The sequence below is a fragment of the Platalea leucorodia genome, assembly GCF_965183815.1.
Source record: "Platalea leucorodia genome assembly, chromosome: 8".
In the NCBI taxonomy this organism is placed as follows: domain Eukaryota; kingdom Metazoa; phylum Chordata; class Aves; order Pelecaniformes; family Threskiornithidae; genus Platalea; species Platalea leucorodia.
Window position 1 is genome coordinate 53,068,211 of NC_138830.1, and position 20,815 is coordinate 53,089,025.

Here is a 20,815-nt window from a genome sequence, read left to right on the forward strand (position 1 = left end):
CTCCAGAACAGATGGATGGGGATTTGGCAGAGCTGAGACAACCAAAACGAACAGTTTAAGAGTTTGCCATAGACACATGGAGCACAATATGCTGCTGGACGAGTAGCAAACTACTAATCCTTCACCTTCATAGCAAGAAACGAGGGGAGCAGGACAGGATTGTGATTTTGAAAACTGCCCCTGTGGCACAGTGCTTCCCATGGCTAATCTAAGTATAGTAGTGCTGCTTAGATCCACAGATACAGCACAAACTTTGCACTTTCTAGCTATGAAAAGTTCTTTTAATAATGTTATGGATGTCTCTTCTCAGTTCTTCAAGGGAGTCAAGTATTCTTTCCTCCCACTTCTTTTCCTGCTAGCAGTGCCTCCCATACTATTCTCTCCTTTGTTGATTTTATTGCTTTTAGTCTACAAGAACTGCCTGGAAATGGGACTTCAAGTTTGCAAAACTCTTTACAGACTCATTCTATCGTAGTTCCTTGACCTCTGCTCACCCCCACATCCTCTCGTATCCTACCTCATATATTCACCTCCCCTATGTCTCTCCATGATGGTAAATGTTATTCACTTAATTGCAGTTTGTTCTTCCTTAGCACAAAACAGTGGATTTCTCTCAGTCATTTTCTTGTCTTTATTCCTTTCATAATTCTGCAAATTAGCAATGATTTTTTTTTTTCTTTACAGTGCGCTTTGGGAATTCTCCTGAAGGAAAGTTGTATATAAAACCCACTTTGTAGAGCAACAGGCCTCCAGAAATTTCTGACATTGAGTAGCATGAATGAAGGATATTTTGGTACAATACTCAGTACAAAATATGCTGTGCAGTCTTAGCTCACCATAACTTTATTTTTACCAGTTCTATACATTTTACTAAGTTACTTTATATGTGATATAAACCAGTTAAAACAAGGCAATATTATAAAAGGTTAACTAATGTCTCATTATTAAAGCAGAGCACGTAAGATTTCTTAGGGCCTCTGCTAGTGCAATGTCCTGATTAAAATGATCAAATTATTAAAATGAAGACTGCATCACTGAGTGTTTCTACCTGAGGAGACAGTTGTACAGCCTGTTTCCCATAAGAATGTGCCACCCAAACCTGTTGAAGCTGAGGGGAACTTTCCCATTAACTTTGCTGATCTCTTGGTGAGGATGATCATAAGCCTCCCTGATCTGTCACATCTCAGACCTCCTGGCAGAATATTTCCTTGAACAGGAAGATCAGGATAACGGGTCCTCAGGAACCTGACGCAAATATTTTATGGCAATACTTCGTTGGGGAAAGCAGACAAAATTAGCCAAATATTTACTTTTTGACAATGCTATTAATTCAGGCAATTTTTTTTAACAAATACCATGGCCTTGCAATGAATAAAAATATAATGTACTTCCTATAAAGCAAAATTTATTTCATTGAGACAAAGTCTTGAGCAAGATTTCGGGCCAGAAAGCTATGCTGCTAAACATCTAAAAGAACATACAGCTGCTGGATTGTACAGAAGGGAAGTCAAGTTTATACCTCAGTATTATTTCTTATTATTTGAGCAATGTGTCCTATATTTTATGTCAAGTACCTGCTAGGGTTTCCAAAATCCTTGAAAGGAAAATTCTTCTGCATGCATGGTCTTCCCACACTTACTTTTTTATGTTTATTTTCTATTGGTTTTCCTCTAGGTCACCATACTAAATTCATACTATAAGTAGACTGTGTCTTGGTATTCCTAATAAAACAAGTGAATCAGAAGTCTATTCTTTCTTTTATAGTGCATGTGAAAAGCTTTTGAAGATTGATTTACAGAAGGAAACTGTGTACAGTTCTAGTGCACAGCCATAAACTTATAAAAGGAGCAACCTGTAGCAGGTTAACATCCCTTATTGTTCACCAAAGGCAACTGTACTGTAGTGCAAAAGCTGCACAAGGCAGTGACAGACTAGTCTGAAAGTGAGAATAACCTAGAAATCTTGGTTTGGTTGCAAGAAAACAAAGCCTGACTTTAGGGGGGCGAGGGGAAGCTGTTTTGTTGGCGGATGCTCTTAGAAGGTATAAGTAGGATTATGAAAGTTTAGCAAAAATAGAACTTACTAACCAAAGCAGATAGTATAGGAATTCCAAATAAGGCATTTAATTACTTTTTATCATGAAAGGAAGCTGATAAAAAGATACGTAGGATTAAGTAACAAAAGAATGAAATTGACTGGAGAAATTTTAAATGGAAAATTCCATTGTTATGTCTTTCATCAGAAAGTAAATCCTATGCAGAGGTTGATTTTTCACCCCATAGTGTGATAAGCTTTTTTGTAAAACAGCAATAGTTGAATGGAAATCCATTTTACATCATTTTCCCTTGGATGATTTAGAATTAGATCAATTTATATTCTCTGGGTATAACCCAACGAGAGTATAAATGTAGCCACTAGAATTGTTTTTGTCCATGGGCAAAGCTAGTATCATTTACTGATTCATTACACTCTCAGCAGGGTCCTTTATTTCAAAAGCTACCTGGAATTATTACTGGCAATAGAACACTAAACTCTCAAATAAGATTTGCATAAAAAATTAAAGTTAAAGGAAAAATGATAATAGTGATTAAAAGTAACATTTGATGACTATTTTGATTAGAATACCACATTTAAATGGTAAATTACTCAAATGGACATGGAGGGTTTTTTTCCCTTCCAACTCCAACTTAGAATGAGCCTATTTAACTAGAATATTATGTTCCTGATAATATGCCTGAAATAATAGACAGTGCTTCCATTAATATTTAACAATCTAAACATCAGGCAAAGGTTGTACATCTGGAATCATACAATGTGCTTTTTGCATTAGGGTACTAATTTTAGAAATAACCTCTGTCTGCCTAGGCCTGCTGATGTATGGTTGTCATAGCAAGTCAGTAATTGAGTTTTCTGGGCATTTTGACCACTGGTACAAATTTGCAAAGCAGATTACACAGCAGAAACACAATTTCCATCCTGACCTTTATAACATTGCTTTCTGTTGTGGGAATTGGAATGTTTATGGAGGGAAATATAATCTAAGTGCACCTAATTTGTGAGAATGTGATTTCTGACGGTAACCCAGTAAGCTTCATTTTGATTCATTTGATAACAGATTATGTAAAGACTTGGCATTAGGGAGGTATCATAAAACTTATTATCTTTTATTGCCTAGGCAGAGAATACTGGTTTAGATGATTATAAATTGAAACTCAAGGAAAACTTTCATTTTCAGCTGCTGTGCAGAGATCCTGAAGAAACCCGTTTCCCACTAATCAGTCACAGACCTTAGTGAACAAATGGCCTTGTTCACATTCTTCAGTATAAACTGGGCACATGAATAATTCTAAGCTTCTGTAGATCTAGAGATGCTGTTTGGGGGTAAGGATGAAGCACCTACTTGAAAAGCCTCTGCATCAGGTACTGTCAGATGTTTTATCAGTTGGTTCATCCTTGTCTTGTGACTGCCATGCTCTTGGTGTGTCACGGCCTTTGGAACGTCAGGGGATCTATCAGTTCTTGTCCCTGTTGCTGTCTCCTTGCCTGGTCTGGGGTAAGAGGTTGCTGTCACTAGTTAGATACTGTAAACTCCATAGTTGACTACTTTATTGTGGATTGTAAGGCTATTTCCGATGAAAAGGTGAAGAAAGGCACTGTATTGACCTGTGGTGTCTTGGAATGATGAGGTAGATTAGTACAAGCGTTGCACTGGCATTCAGGCAGATCTCGGTCGTATAAACTTGATTAATCTAAATTCAGTTCTGATAGATAGAATGATAGATTGCTTTATGGTGGCAGATAATAAAATAATCAGCATTAGGTTTCACTTAGTTTCCTGCAATGCGTTCCTTCAAAAATGTGTGCTAATAAGTGCAGACCAGGAGTACAGAGGCCTATAGTGTCCAGGATTTAAGCTATGTTATTGGTTTGTTGCTTGGTTCAGAGCTGATTTTGTGAGGATTATTTTTAATCATTTTTGTGAGGTTAATTTATTCCCAGTGCCTCTCTTTAGAGGTGTTCAGAATAAATTTAGGTTAAACTACTTCAAGTTTTACCTCTGCCTTGCTCAGACCCATTTCTTGGCACCTTAAGAAGATAAAATTCCAGCTCTTTTTTTTTCCCCTGCTTTGGAGATGCTTTTCTGGGACACGCTTTCGTGAAAGGCAGTATTTACCTTTTGGAACTGTTCAGTATCCTCCTCTGAAGCCTGCAGGAAACACTTCAGGGCTTCTTGAACCTGATTCAGACTCAAGGAGGAGCAAATTGAAGCACTGATAAGCATGCTTGACAGAGCCTTTTGTTTCTTTGCTCAGTCAAGAATTCCCATGTTTCAGGGCTGCAGGTATAATGGGTGTTTATCAATGAGATCACTGATAACTGACATTGGCTGCTGTCCACACAATTTAGGCAAACCATTTGTTTCCAGTAAACAGAGGGGAGTACTGACCAGCTGCATGTTATTGCTGTTCTATGAAATATTTATACCATGGATTGATCCCCCCGCCATGGGTTAAATGCCTAGAACTTATTAGTTTCCAGAGTCTGTGTTGAGCAAACACGGGTGCAGACACCCTCTTGCGATTACTGATGAACCAGATTTCCCTAATTCTAATATGATTATACTTGCAACAAGGCAGGAAATATTACCTTCATTCTCCTGTTTTGAAGAATTTGGGGACTTTTTTTCAAAGTTTGTGTTTTGGGACCTTTGGCTCATGCTCTTGATGCCATGATGATTTGGAGGCAGCCTCTTGCACTTAACTCTGCTTTGTTTTAAATGCAAATCTGTGGGAACCTGCCAGTTTTACAAGAGACACAAGCATCTTATATTGTGGCATGAAAGCATATATGCATGTTCATTCATAAACATGGTAAGTTATAGTTTAATAAATGTGTAAATAAACTTGGGTAGCCCATTTAAAGTCAGTGGAGCTGTGCTGATTTATGCCAGGCTGAGGATCTTTTCAGGTTTGAATACTTTGGAGGTTGCTCCTGATTTTTTCTCTCTTAAAGATACAGCAGAACTTCACTCATCTCTGTGTACCGATTCTTATTATGTGACCTTTACACCCTTCCTATACTTAGAGAATTCTCTTGGCAGAGGTATTTTAATAGAGAGATATTTGAAAAGCTGTCTCTGCTGATAACCATTGTAGGTTACTGTGTTGGAGAAACTTGTCTCTCCTTTTATGTTTTTGGATTTAAATAGACTCATTTCTACCTACGGCAGGGACTAAGAATGATTCAATAACTTGCAACTAATAATTTATTAGAGCAGCTTTGCCTTTCTTTCTCTTTACAAATTGTCTGCAAACAGATTGTACAACTCTAATATGTTAATGGCTGGAAATTATTTGAACATTTTTTTCCGCAAATATCTTTTGGTCGGCAGATTATTTGAATTGCAAATTATGACTGTTAAAATGAAATATATAATTAACACTGCAAATAGAGCTGATTGGGTATTGCAGGAGAACAGTTTTTATGGAAATATATTGATTTGTCAAAATGAACATTTGTTACAGAAACATAGTGATTTGAAAAAAAAAAAGCATTGTTGAAATAAATATCTGTAATCTAGAAGGGAATTCTTATCTTGAGTGCTCCTGACAGCTAGCTTGAGGTTTAGTGCTTTCTAAAGTAGTAGAGACAACCAGGTTGAACGTCCTGTTCGGACAGGAGAACTGAATCTTACCTTCCCGCATCCAGCGGGGTGTACCGGTGCAGACATTTATTTATTCTGAGACAAACCTCTTTTGATATGCTCTGTTCAAACTGTTACCTTTGTAAAAACAATAAAGTATAAATTGGCAGAATGTATAGTAGTTTCAATATTTCCTTAGAATTGTATTAATCAGGACTGGGGAGAACGGTGGCTCCTACATCCGTCAGTCAGACTGTTAACATTTCTGATCATATGTTCCAATTTTAATGAAAAAGTCGTTGGAAGGTTTGGCTCATTAGCATTGTTACAGTGTTCAATATGTTAAGGCTTGGAAGATGTTAAGCATCAGGTAAACTATTTGTGACCCACTCCATCAATAGTCTTTATCTGGGTGCAATTAATTAATGTGAATAACATAGAGTGTTTTCTATCCAGCATCAGCAATTGGAGTATTAACACCGGTAGGTATATAGGCAATAAGGAATAGAAGTAATGCCATCGTTTCAGCAATGTTTTGGTGCTATGTTAAAGGACCAGGCTAGCAGAATACTAAGCGCTTCATGTACAAGAAGGGTTGAGGGTTCTTTTTTGGTGCAAGCACTCTGAAAGGGGAAATGCTAACATTAGGAATATGCAGCACAAGGGAAGGTGTTAGGGCAGCATGTCACTTTGTGAAAAGTCAGAGCTGTGGAGAATTATGGATAATGGAAAGGATGCTCCAACCTGGGCAGGCTTCATGGCCAAATTATGTTTGTGTGTAGCAACTCTAAAAGAAGCATACAGCTGCCTTAGCCTCCAAACCCACCTCCCTCTGAATTACGTTCTTCGTCTCCTAAAGGGTATGTCTGTGCCTGCAGGAGGGGTATGCAAACTCCAGCAAGCTTTGAGGTAGGGAGTTGGACTACCATATAACACAGAGCTTGGAGGAACTCAGATCTAGCAAGCACAGTTATACATGTTCTTTAAACTCAGGACAATCTTTGGAAGGGCATAGCAGTAATGACAGTCTTAGTGACATGTAAACACAAAGGGAATGTTTGCATATATCAGGGCCTATAGTTGCATATAGACTCTAATGTAGTTCTCTTTATTCAGACCTCATACTGGGGAGTAGACACTCACTATAGCTATTGTCTGCTGTCGACAATAGGTGAGATGAGTGCAATAGTTGTATTCCTGACACCTCTGAGTATGTAATAATAGTAGAGTGATTAAATGGTCTAAAATCAGCAAAAGAAGTTACATAACAATTGGTGCTTTCACACTCGAATGAAAGGTTTCTGCAGTACTGCTTAATTATGAGGAACAGCTGAATTTTTTTCCAGGAAAAAAAAAAAAAAGGAAATTACATACATTGGTCCAGAAGGAAGGCTGAAACATAGCTTGTGTTTAAAAAAAAAAAAAAAAAAAAAAAAAAGTGTTACTTAATGGCGTTTGACAGCAAGCATTTTCCTTGGGACATTGTGATTCTTATTCTCTGTTGCTATTCAAAGTTATTACAGTACTTTATACTGCTTGCACAGTGGACATGGAAAATGTTTCTTCTCCCAAGCCACGAGTACCTAGTGAGTAGCTGTTGCAGATCAACATGCCATTCTGTTCTGAACAGATTATACTCAGGGAAATATGTTTGGCTGGTAAAAATCAGTGTAGGGGTACTAACGTCAATGGTGTTGTATCTTTTATGATAATTAAGCATTTTGTTTAGAATACTGAATATTTGCTCTCTTCCCAGGGCTTATTTCTAGTAGTAGCCTAACTAACAATAATTTAAATGGAAATATGTCAGACTAAATGGAGCTTCAATCACTGTTCTGTCCTAGAAATTGGTGATCTCTACCCAAGGAGAAATTCCTTATTAGTAACATTCTCAATGTAAGGATGGTCCCTTAAGTGAAGTTAACGTCTGGACAAATACTGCGGTGCTTGTATATAAGAGCTGAAATGCACGTTTGTACAGTGAGTGAGTGAGCAGTAAACAGTTTTTCTCTGCAGATGTCTAATATTTCTCAAAGGAAAGCTTGTCACCCCATCATGGCTGGCAGCTTTCTCCAAAGTGATACGAATTCAATGGCAACTCTAAGTCCTAATCTGCATATCAGTCAAAACTGATAATTTTACACAAAATACTGGAAACATGCAAATACGGTTCCTGTATTTCCATGTAAAATATAACAAACATATCCAGGTATATCAGCCCTATAGTTATGTCAGCATTATGAAGAATTAAAGTCTTGATCCTATAGATCCTATATATTAAACAGCTACAGATTTCCTCTTGATGGGAAACAAATACCTCTGGCCAGGAAACCTATTTGTATCAAGCACTTTGGAGCAATTTCTCTCCTTTTTTAACAGTAACTGCTGAAGGAGAAAATTTAGTCTTCCCTTTGCTTCCAGATATACCTATGAACTATATGTCTTCTGTGGGTAGTAAATAGATATTGATTTTCTTCATAACAGAAGTACATTATTACAGTGATTAAACTGTAGACCTTCCTTTATGATATAAAAAATTGGAAATTGGTGAGCTAAAGAGGATTTACATTACAAAATTGTTTGGGTTTTTGTATTCATCAAACTGTAATTCAAGCTCCGAATGCAAAGCCTCTGTGTATATTGCCCTTTTTACACAGCAGCAATTGGCATTTAAAATAAATGCTGATATTATAATTATAAAAGCATTATGCCTGTTAGAGCTGTTAATAGTTACATTGCTTCATTTTTTTTATTCTACATTTGTCAAAATCCTGACAGCATACTCTGGAACAATGTTAGATTCAATGTTGATATTGTTTCTCAACAAGAACATTATGTCTTAACAGGACATATTCAGTACATACTATATGCAATTATCATCTTAAATGAACACAAGCATTTATTTAGCATGAACAGAAATTATTTAAATCCTAAGAATTTTTCTTTCTGGTTAGCATTATATTATAAAGGCATTAGTAACAACTGTGATATGGTAGCATATAGTATACTCATGAATACATAGTTTATAAACAGAATTACAAATAGAAGTGTTGAGGCATTGTTATAGAAGATACTAATATCCACGAAATAGTAAAAACTCTCAATTGGTAATAAGTGTTAAGATAGCCTGAAAGGATATTTAAAACCCTTACAAGAGTTTTGAACATTCTGTACGGTGTTTGCTTCCCAAACAGTGTTTGTTTTGATCTTAGCAACTGAGTACGTTATGTGAATTCAGGCATTTCTATTCTCCCCAGTTTTATTTAGATGAAGCACTGAAGCTGCAAATGAAGGCTTGGGTGTTGTGATACTAAGTGTGCCCTTTTCTGGACATGCAATTCATAGGTGTCTTTCAATGACTGGAGAGCACTGGATGAAGACCTAGCTAAAGACGCTTCATGGGGGACACCCAGCCAGGAGGAAACACTGAAGAGATGGCTGCTAGAGTCCTGTTGTTTTCCTGACTTTGGTGCCTATCTGCAGCTTTTAGCTGGGTGCTGATGTGAGGCAGGGATTCACAGCCTGAAATCCTTAGCAGGATCCTAAAATTCACTAAAAGAGAAACTACAAAATATACTAAGTTGGGTAGCAGGCTGATGATGTGAATAAATACAAAAGGGAAAAATTATGTTTGCCAAAACCGATTAATTTTCAACCCCCCTACATATAGTTTAAATACTGGTAGTAAAACAATGTTGTGAAGATCTACAAGAAAATATGTTGAACTCCAGTTTAAATATATTTGAATTACAGATTAAATAAAAGACTAAAATAGCCTAAAATTCTGAATCCAGTCCATCTTCACGTTACAAAGAAGATTAAGTCTTGATCCAAATTCTTCTTAGTGTAGCTTCAGCGTCACAAATGGATTTACAAATACCCCATAGTGTGTCCTTCCAGAAGATATATTACCTCCTGAAAATAACTAGATAGTTATACTGGAAAAACAGAAAGCGTTATTTTAGTAAATAGGCTTCCCAATGTACATTGTATTTGACTGACTCTAACAGTGACCAGGATTTCAATTTTCAGCCAGAATGAAGTGCTTTTTATACATATGCGATCTATATGCCAACTTTATAGATTAGATTTATTCATAACTCCTTCAGGTGTCAACAGCAAAAAGAGGTCTTTGTTACAGGAGTTTTCTCATGCTCTTCTTTCTGGTGAATCTGCATTGCTTATTCTGCTTTTCTTTATATTCAAATAAAAATTCTGACTGAAATTTTTGAACTTCAGAAGTTAGGCAAGCTAGATTTTCTCCTACCTCCTTCCACAACCAAAGGTAAAGTTACCAGGGCCGTTGAATCTAGATAAACAATTAATCATTCGCTGCTAGCATATGCTTCTTTAATACAGTGCCAGAATGTGATTTCTGTTCCTCACTTTGGTGCTCCTTTTTGTGATCTTTATCAAGTCACTAAGATCTTCGTCTTTAGTCATGCACCAAGGTACATGCACTAGGGAGCACTGAGCTCCTGAGATCATCAGTGCAGACAAATACAGAAATGGCTTCTCTCCTTTGACTCTGACAGTGATGCTCCAATAAAGTAGACGCTTAATTTGAACGTCTAAAGATAGATGGAAAAAAGCCAGGCCTCAGTGAAAATACCAACTTCCTGAGTGACTGCACTTCCTTACCAGATAAATAAACAAGGAGAGATATATTGGTCACACTTCTAAAAGCTTTGGACATCTGAAGTTGCCGAGAGGGGATTTGTTGTTGTTCTAGCAATGCCAAGGCTCTGAGAGTCCACGTAGATAACTGGAAATTCAGGACTTGGACATGTTTGAAAATACCAGTGGTCACCTAAGGGTCCTAACCCTTCTTGTAATCAGGCAAGTAGTTCCACTTGTTTCCATCTTACATTTTGAGTCCTACTGTACTGAAGATGCTGTCAATTCCAGCTGAATTTAAATGGCACATGAATGCTGTACAGCCTGCAAGTGATAGCCCATACCAAGACTTGGACTCTTACTGCAGGTGGTGTGAAATACTAGCCATGGTTTGATTCTTTTAAGTTTTTTATTGTGTCTGCAGGAGATATTAAAAGATTAAGACTCAGCAGAAAACCATCATTATCTGGTTTCATTCAGCACTACCTAAAAGTAATCACTTGGTTTGTTCCACCTGTGTGTATCTGCACTGAACTGTTTATTTCCCTCTGTTGTGATTAGATCCTGCTGGCTTTGTCAGGAATCTGAAATCTGAAAAAGTGCCTTTCCGGCCTCTCGTTGCTTACCAGTGCTGAACCAGTTATGTCCAGGCGGCAGGGGAGTAAAATCTGATAGGAATGTTAACACTGGTGAGAATGGCAGTGGGTGGACTCAAAGAAAAACACTCAAGACACAGCTCACCTCCTTGGCAATCCAAACAATTTGCCAGTGTCACCCCTGCCGTGGCTAAATGACTAGAGTGAAAATTTATGGGGAAATGAATGGTTCTCCTGCTGTAATTATACAAACCCTCTCAACAGTGGTACACCTCACAAAGTCACAGTTGATAAATAATAAGCCACACAAACAGCAGCTTAATGTTCATTTATTAAAATAATCTATTATCCTTTTTAGCTGTAGATCCACTTTGTTGAGAGTTGCTACACATTTATATTGCTAACCTCTTACTATCCAAAGGGTATTAATTGGTTTTTGCAAGAGTGTGCTTCAGGGGCTAGGTCACTGCTTCGAGAAGTAGGGGGCCTGGCTTTAGTCACGGGCAATGTCATGGTGGGACAACACTCTGAGCGACTGTGGGGTCCCAAAACGCTACCAATAGTGGGTGCTGCTTTTAGCCCTAACCTGCACAGTGTAGCAGGGAAGGAGAAGCTGAAGGAAGGCTGCTTTTCTCCTCCACTGCCTTCCTCCAGGAGCACTCACTTCTCACGAGATGGGAGCAAGCGCAGGGAGACTGCACTGGCGTAAAAAGCCTCAGCCCTGTGAAGAGGGAAAAGACGAGGAGTTGCCATGACAGCTTGCACTGCAGCCCCTGCCCTGGGGGATGCCCCCCGCACAGACCCTGGCCCTCCGCAGTGTCATCAGCTGGGGAACGGGGTTAGTAAGAGGACAGGGACCCATGCTCTGACCACAGATCCTGTCTCCCGTGTCCCAGGATTTACCAGTAGTGTGATAAATCACACAGATCCTAATAATTGCTACTAGTGCATAAATTAACTGGGCTAGAAGTATAAGAAATGCTAAAAAGTCCTCCACATGCAATCTCCTAGTGTAAAGAGAGTATCTGATGGGAACATGCCTCTGCTCTTGGGTTTGGATTTGTTAGGAGTTGCTTCCTCTAACAAAGCAAATATTTGGTGACAGAACTAGATGTAGAAAGTGCTGCATAGCAGGAAAGTGTGAAGTATTCATAATGATATGAAATACTACTCAAAATTCAATGTTTTTCCCATTCCGTTGCGAGCTTAAACATTGGACTCCTGTCACAGAAATTTCTGCTGCAGTAGACACAATTTCTAGCATAAATGGGCTTGCTTTCAATAGAAAATGGGACAGTTTTCAAAGGAAAAAAGGCCAATTTGTGAGTAAAAATGGGCCTCTTTCTGAGCAAAGAGGCTTATAAACATGAAGTGATAAATGGCTTTGCAAGTTTTCCATACAATAATAACAACTTCCTAATCAAAATAATGAAAAAGTTGCATCTAGGAGAGGGGAGAGAAGCTCCATTCAGGTTTTAATACATTGAAAACATTTTAGAAAATAAATATATGAAAACTGTAAATTTTGTTCCACTCTGTAATCTGAATTTGTGTTGGAGACTTGTCAGTAATATTTCTTCACGTATATTTATATGATGTTATAAATCAAAATCCTGTTCTGGGTTTGCTGCCTTCTGAGATGAGTTTCATGCAATAATGTGTAAGACTTAAGGAAATACATTTCTTAGGATCCCCTAAGTGGCAGTGGCATCTGATTTTCTAGTAGTCCATATGTTTTTAGAACTAAATATATCTTCTGGCTTGACTCATTGATTTTACATGCAAATATATTGCTTCATAATAGCTGATCTGATGCGCAACTGATATGGTTGCTTTTATCATGGCCTAAAAATGCTTCAAGATCTAACTACTAAGGAATTGGGATCTCTTTCTTACACATGCTCCAAGAAAGGTGTTGTGATGTACCCAGGAAAATGCATAATGCAAAATGCACTATTTAGTGAATGCTTTCAAGTCCCTTAGCTACAGAGGAGATTGTGTGGCCCAAGAGGTTGATTTGCTAAGCGAGAGATGAGAAATAAGTCTTTTAAAATTTTAAATGAGGTGGTACAGACTGGGGGATGAAAGGATTGGGAGCAGCCCTGCAGAGAAGCACTTGGGGGTACTGGTGGATGAAAAGCTGGATGTGAGCTGGCAATGCACGCTCGCAGCCCAGAAAGCCAACTGTATCCTGGGCTGCATCAAAAGCAGCATGGCCAGCAGGTCAAGGGAGGTGATTCTGGCCTTCCACTCCTCTCTGGTGAGACCCCACCTAGAGTACTGCATCCAGCTCTGGGGTCCTCAGCACAAAACAGAGATGGACCTGTTGGAGCGGGTCCAGAGGAGGGCCACAAAAATGGTCAGAGGGCTGGAACACCTCTCCTATGAGGAAAGGCTGAGAGAGTTGGGGTTATTCAGCCTGGAGAAGAGAAAGCTCCAGGGAGATCTTATTGCGGCCTTTCAGTACTTAAAGGTGGCTTATAAGAAAGATGGGGACAGACTTTTTAGCAGGGCCAATAGCAATAGGACAAGGGGTAATGGTTTTAAACTAAAAGAGGGTAGATTCAGACTAGATATAAGGAAGAAATTTTTTACAATGAGGGTAGTAAAACACTGGAACAGGTTTCCCAGAGAGGTGGTGGTAGATGCCCCATCCCTGGAAACGTTCAAGGTCAGGTTGGATGGGGCTCTGAGCAACCTGATCCAGTTGAAGATGTCCCTGCTCATTGTAGGGGGTTGGACTAGACGGCCTTTAAAGGTCCCTTCCAGCCCAAACCATTCTGTGATTCTATGTTCTCTGCTATGGGATAAGCCCTACTTTCAGCTTCCTTGATTCTGCTTTATAAGGCAGTGTATGGGTGGTAGACAGAGATCACTGTGGTGCTATACGGAGTTTCACACCAGTTGTCTCCCTGCGTGTTAATTCTCTGGAAAAGTGTTAGATGAAGGACATAAGATGAGTAACGTCAAAGATGTGTAGCCTTGGTTCTCGTAAACATGGTTGGCTGATAGAGCTGGTCTGAGGTTAAAAAAGCCCTCTAACAGTGGTGCCCTAGGCGCCCTTTCAGGCATCATTATGTTGCTTTGCCCCTTGAGATCCAGATGTATTTTTCAAGGAAGGTTTGAAAAAACATTCCTGTGCACATGTGATATTATTGCCATATAGTTTTAAAGGTGACCGCAGCACTTTCCCATCTGTGTCCTCCATTGGTGATACAGCACATATGGTCTTTGGGCAGATGGTTCCATATAAGGCAGCCATACAAATGGGGAAAATATTCATTTTAATTATGTGCCCAGTCTTGTCTCCAGTGAAATCCATGTCAAAATTCTCTACGAGTTCCATGGGAGCGCTTTCTGATGCTGATAATAGCTCCCTTTGATGGGATGTATTACTACCCCGTTGTCCAGCTTACAAACAGAAGTGCTTTCATGCCTGATGCAAGAGAGGTGAATTAGAAATGCTGTAACATTCCCATTGCAGAGCAGTGGCCACAAACTTTTTTTTCCTGTTATGGCTGTCTTTTGGGGGAGGGAAATTAAGGTTGGCTTTTGCTATGGACCTATGCTATCTGTTTCTCCAACAGGTAGGCAGTCAGATAAGTAACCATGACATAGAAATTGGATATTATAGGTGTAAATCATTACTGTTACCATACACATTTGCTTTGTACAATAACTGGCAGTCGTTGCCCGTTTTAGAAACTGCTTTCTTGTTTCTTACAGTAAAGCAAACTTAGATTACCATTCTCAACCTTAATGCACAGAATGAATGTGATTTAATAAAATAAAGTTAATTTATATGTAGATTGTGACATTAGTATTTAATTATGTACCTATCATAACACTGATGAAGCAAGCTGCTAAATATCGGTGCAATGAAGTGAGAGCTTACTCTTAAGGAGCAGGTATATTGTAATTTCTTTCCTCTTTCCTAATCTCCTTAAATAACAGGATAGATTTTGTACTGTTTACCAATATTCACCCATATTCCTTCATACTGTATTCCAAATAAGGTTTCTGTTGTAGCAGCTGAAGCTTGTAGAAAACTGTGCTGTTTTGGTAAAACACTGTGATAACAGAGCTGTTTCTATGTTATGTTTTATCAGGCCAAATTAAGTTTTAGATTTTTTTATTTATTATTTTAATGTGAATTAAAAGTAGCATGTAATCTGTTGGTTTTTTTTTTTTTTTTTTAACCTTTCCTTTTCTGTTATTTTTTCAGACTATGGAAACCCCGAAATATGAGCTAGTTATAGAAGCTAAGGACATGGGTGGTCTTGATGTGGGACTAACTGACACAGCAACTGCCACTATTCTTATTGATGACAAAAATGACCATCCACCAGAATTTACCAAGAAGGAGGTAAGAGTTTGCAATTTGCGTTCTACAAAATGGTGCATGTAATTGTAATTAGCTTGTTTCTAAATATAAAAATGTTCCTTAATGGAAGAAAATACTTAAGGACATCTTTCTATCTCAATGTGACAGACTTTTCTGGAGCTGGTCTTTTCTTCTTTTACATTAATAAATTTGTATGTGTCATTTCTAAAAGAAGATGCAACCACAAGGTAAAAATTTATGTCAAGAGATAACATTCAGCAGTTGGCTAGCAGGACAAAAACCTGTAAAATAAGTTTGCTAGTGGTAATTTTCTCCTTTTGCTCCTATGGACGTAAACAGAGAATTCCCTCCTGCCTATGTTCTAGCTTACGGCTCTTGACGGTCAGGAACATGGATGAAAGCAACGTGTTTTGCCCTGGCTTCTGTACTTCACCTGTGCGACAGCTAGTGTTGACAGTTCTGTAATGAAAGCTCTAGTCCTAAAAGCTTTACATTTCACCTACAGGTGGAATTTGCAAGGAAAGTTTTTTTCCCTGCAAGTTGAATTTCATTGAAGAGTGCTGAAAAATCTGAAAAAAACCCAAATCAAAACAAAAGATATTCACCGCCTGCAGGAGAGTGTAATAGTGCTACAGCAAAGTTTCTGGTTTCAGGCAAAGCATCTACCAAATTCCCTGCCCTTCCCACACTGCTCCCTTCCCTCCCTTGCATTTATTATTAGTCTGATTTTTTTTTTTTTTTTTTTTTTGCCTCTGGTATCTGGAGAGAATTAGAGAGTGTCAAAAGTTTTACCTAATAACAGCTGGTTTGGATTTTGCTGTAGAAGATTCCTGAAGCTCTGTAGATTTTAAGGAATATTCCCAAAAGATGAGAAGTAAGCATGAGAGATGCTGATTTTAAGGCACTTTGAGAATAAGAAAAGGAAAGCTTATTGCTAGAAAAGTCTTGGTTTTCTCCTTAAGGTATATTTTTACCTTTTTTTAATTTTTGTTTTCTGGCCTAATTTTAGTGGTTTGACAACAGATTATTTTGAAACAAATTACTGCAACGTTACTTGATTAATTATTTCTTTTATAAATGCAAACTGGATAACCAGATTAAAAAAGGATGGAGAAGGTTTTAAAAAAAAAAAAGGGGAAGAAGAAATAAGAAACAATGACAATTTTGCCAACAGGAATATTATTTTTCAGTGGCAATAGCTATAATTACTTAAGTAAAATGCTTTGGCAAGAGCATTTCAGTCACCTAAAAAGTGTCATGGAGAGCCTGATCCAGACCTTTCCACGTACATAGGCAATAACTAAGCAGCTTTGATCAAACTATTAATTCCCTTAGAATTACCCTTTAGATCAGGCTTTTAATGCTCTGAAAGCTGTTTCCTGGCAATCAGTAGTTAAAATATATTTAAAATATTGTATTTTTTTAGCCGTCTGGAATATAACTATGTAAAAGGTCAACTCGGTGTATTTAGAAATAGGAAGTAATTGTATTAGTCAATATTGATAGCAATTCATGTCATTCAGAGTCCTACCTACTAGAATTTCCAAACTTTGAGATTCCTTCTTTTTCTTCTTATTTTATAAAAAGAAATCTTTTTATAATTATATTTCCTGTTTGACTTAAAAGTTTTCCCTGGTAATTTGGGCAAGCATGTTAAAAATCTTTGTGGCCTGCTTAGCCCCAAATGTACTGTTAGACAGTGTCTATTTCTGTGGAAATTCAGAAATGTTTATAAATTCAGTTCAGTCAGTGGTAGTAAAAAATACTCTGTACCCTTGAAAGTCTGATGGTTTCAGGATAGAAATAATATAGCAAGTGTGAAGAGACAGCATTATGTAGCTTTCTTTAAAAAGTCTGGTCTTATATGTTTTTCTTGCACTTTATATGACATATAAATTTTCCTATAAAGACATCTCTTTCTTTGTAGTACATTGTGACATGGTTTTGAACCTTTCACTATTTAGAGATCTTAATGACCTCAGAAATCTTCCCTCTGCCTTGCTAAGTGATATTTTTACTCCATGAAAAAGGCAGGAAAAATCAGTCTTTAGTCTTTTTTTATGGTGTCAGGCCCCTATAGAAACATATGCTCTGTTTAAAATAAGTAGTGTAAGAGGAGGGAGAGTGTCTATTAAGAGAGCTAATACCACTTTATGTGGCTTACTGCTTAAAGTACTTTGTTACTATATTTTAATACCAGTTGCATACCACATGCTGCAATACTATTGATTTGAAGAAGACTTGAAAGAAAAAGACATATTCTACAAGATAACTTTTGAAGTATAAAGCTCAAATTCAGTAAATCTGAAGGTTCGATTTCAGAGTGCATCTTCTTTTATTTACTTTGAGACTGGCTTTAGGATTAGGTTCTTATGGTATCGACATCTTTTCCCAGCCATCTTCCTTCTCTTTAAAGATACTTTCTCTCAATGCCTTATTCCCTTTGGTAAAACAAATGCTTATTTACTGGCGTGTGTTTTCTTCTGATTGTATAATTTCTACCTAAAATAGCTCTGCCTTTATTTGTCATATGCTGTTGATGTAGCTCGATTAAGCCAAGTTTTCAATGTGTTCTCTTCATCTTTAAACACAGAGGCCAAATTCATTCCTGATCTGACACAGTGAAAGCCAATGAAGTTATGAGAGCTGAATTTGTTCAGAAGTCTGGACACTGTATAAGTACAACACTGGGTACCCCAGACTGTGCACTAAATGGTGTTTTGTAGAATGTAGAATGCATTGTTGTATATATCTTAATAAAGATGTATATGATTTCAATAATATTAATGCCAAGACAGAAGTTTAGTGGTTTTTTCATAGTTTTTTCCAAAGTTGAAAATTTCTATATTTCTATATATTTCTATTTCCAAGAAGTCTTATATGTGTTAACAGATATTTCTTTGAGTCCTCAGTGCAAGGCAATCTCAGCCATGCGTGAACATATCTCTGCCCAGTGAAGATGAGTTTTATCTTTTGACAGTTGACCAATTTCTTCCTCTTTTTTCCTCCAGAAACAAGTTTGTGGATCTACCCCTAAGCAATGATACACTTCTGTGTACTCCTATTTACTATATTTATTCCTTGGAGGTCAGGTCCTTACACAACTATTCAAAATGCTCATTAACGGGCTTTATTTGATGTTTTCAGAAAGGTCTAAATGCTCCTTTGTTGATGTACGCAGTTTTGCAGTAGCCTCTACTGAGTTTATGTAGATCTTGCTGGAAAAGGGGTTATTTGTCTAGTGAATCTGTTCTTCCATCTGCTATTTTTTCCCCTGCATACCACACCTGTGCCATTCTGATGCAGTTGTGGCCTTTGTGCTTAGGGAAAAAAATTGTTGATGGTGTGTCGGGATATAATCACAGAAGAAGCTGAGCAAACCTGGCTGTGATCCAACGCAGAACTTCCGTTAACTTCAGAGGAATAGTTGAAGCCCTGGAGGTTATAAGTATGTGTCAGGTAGTACTTTGATGGGTTAATGTATGAGACACTGCTTTGTGGGATTCAGCCCCGTTAATTATTTTGTTACTGCCCCATCACTCTACTCACCTCCAAAATATCTGCCTTGTTCTATTTCACATATATACTTAGCCTTACTGTTCATAATAGGCTCTGAGCAGTGCAAAAATCCATTTAGATGTGCAAACAGTACCCTGTTCCCTCCAGGGGTTTAAATGATTTAATCTTTAGTGCCTAAAAGAGCAATGTTTTAAGAGCTCCTCCAAAAATCCCAGGTGAGGTAACAAGGTCTACCTTTTAAAAGGTCACAGTGTCCGGGATATTGTGCCAGATTTAAATTATAGCTAATGAAAATAGAGATACTTGTAAAGTTAGTGGCCTCTTTTTCAGGAAGTTTTGAAAATTTACAACCCTATTTCTATAATATGAGAGAGTTTTTAAATTATTTCTGTGAATTATTACTGAATACAACATGTACTTTATATCACAAAGAGCAATTTGGCATTTCTTTTCCAGCAAGTTAAGGGCTTAGGCTCAACTTTTGTTCAGCAGCAAGGGATTACTTACGTGAAAGTAAGGAAAGAAGCAAAGCAAGGAGCAGGAATTGATCATTCTGGAAAATCTGATACCTGGTTTGTGTACTGCAGGATATTCAAACTGTGTGGGAATGAGTTAGACTGAGTGAATGCTAATGGTGCTGAGTATTGTTTTTATACATAACACATTAAGAAAAATGAGAATTATTTTCTTGTGTCACTTTAACAGTTGTTGACAGACCACTGCATTGTTGTATGCCTGCAAAACAGTGATTTTAGTCCACAGTTAATGTCACTGTGGTTGAAGTGTGATGAAAAACTAGCAATGTAGCATTTGCTGGAAGCCACAAGCTGGCAAATACTTCCCTTGCATGTGTTCCTGTAGGCGTGGTTCTGCCCAGATCTTCCCTAAGACCCAGCAAAAAATATTGTTTCACCATGACAAAAATATGGATTTGTCCCCTTCCTGTCTGTTCTTCCTCCTCCAAAAAAATACTACAACAAATCCTACTTCTGGTCTTATACGATTCCTGAATGCAGAGTATATGCTCAAAAATGAGATTTCACTGAGTATATTTGCCTCCCTCTTCTGGCTTCTATGCTGATATTTTAAAGTGTCTGTTCCCAGGGAAGAAGATTCCATTGCTGCTCTTAGGTAATACTTTATAGAAAAAACTTCTTCACCGAAAGGGCTGTCAGGCATTGGAACAGGCTGCCCAGGGAAGTGGTTGAGTCTCCATCCCCGGAGGTATTTAAAAGACGGGTAGACATGGTGCTTGAGGACAGGGTTTAGTGGTGGACTTGGCAGTGATAAGTTAACAGTTGGACTCAATAATCTTAAGGGTCTTTTCCAACCTTAACGATTCTATGATTCTATGATTTTTCCTTAATATCAGATATATTGTCTTTCCTTGGTAAATGCAATCAGGCACTTGAGAGAAGAATGCAGTGATGTGCCTTAAGGGGATTATTTTTCTGCAGTCCACCTAGTTCTCACATCTGTCCTTCACCGCAGATTTGGGACAGCAGCACATCCCTAGTCATACATTGAAAAGTAGTGGGACTTGTCAGAGTGCTCTCACCTGCTCATAAGAAAGAGAAACTTCATTTGGCCAGCAAACAGTCTTGTTCTCGAGACAATTCCTCTTTCTGCCAATTCCATCCTCACCTTCAACTTGATCCATTTCTGGGACAAAGCAATGCAAAACAGAAAGAATTGTGTCACATCAGGAGAGTAAGATTTGGGAAAATATTTTTCCTAGTTTAGATTTTAGGAATATATGATCTTAGAAATGAATTTTCCAGTTAAATAAAGAAGCTTGCCTCCTGTGAACAGAATAAAATTTGTGTAATTTGACAAAACATCACCACAGTGAAATTTGAGATATAATAGTGCTGCGAGTCTTAAGTGAAAAATATTATTTGCTCACATTTTGAATACCTACTGATAAATGGTTTATAAAAGAGTAATAAATGACTAATGTGTGCTTTAATAAATGATTCATCAATTCCTATAGAGACCTGTAAGTGAATAGGTTGCTTGTCACCATGATTTATGATGACTTCCAGCACTGTCTTCTGATTCAGTTGTGCTACCCACTGGGGTAAAACAGCCCCT

The 20,815-nt window shown here is 37.8% G+C and overlaps 1 protein-coding gene across 2 annotated transcripts in view; it reads left to right on the forward strand.

The window, feature by feature from the left end:
* Positions 1 to 20,815, forward strand: part of CDH13 (cadherin 13) — a gene marked incomplete at its 3' end in the record, with an annotated part of 521,180 nt that overhangs the window by 407,725 nt on the left and 92,640 nt on the right. For both annotated transcript variants that reach the window (XM_082320962.1, XM_082320961.1), the window contains exon 8: positions 15,083 to 15,223. In XM_082320962.1, coding sequence (XP_082177088.1) covers positions 15,083 to 15,223 — 141 coding nt within the window. The remainder of the gene's footprint in view (positions 1 to 15,082; positions 15,224 to 20,815) is intronic.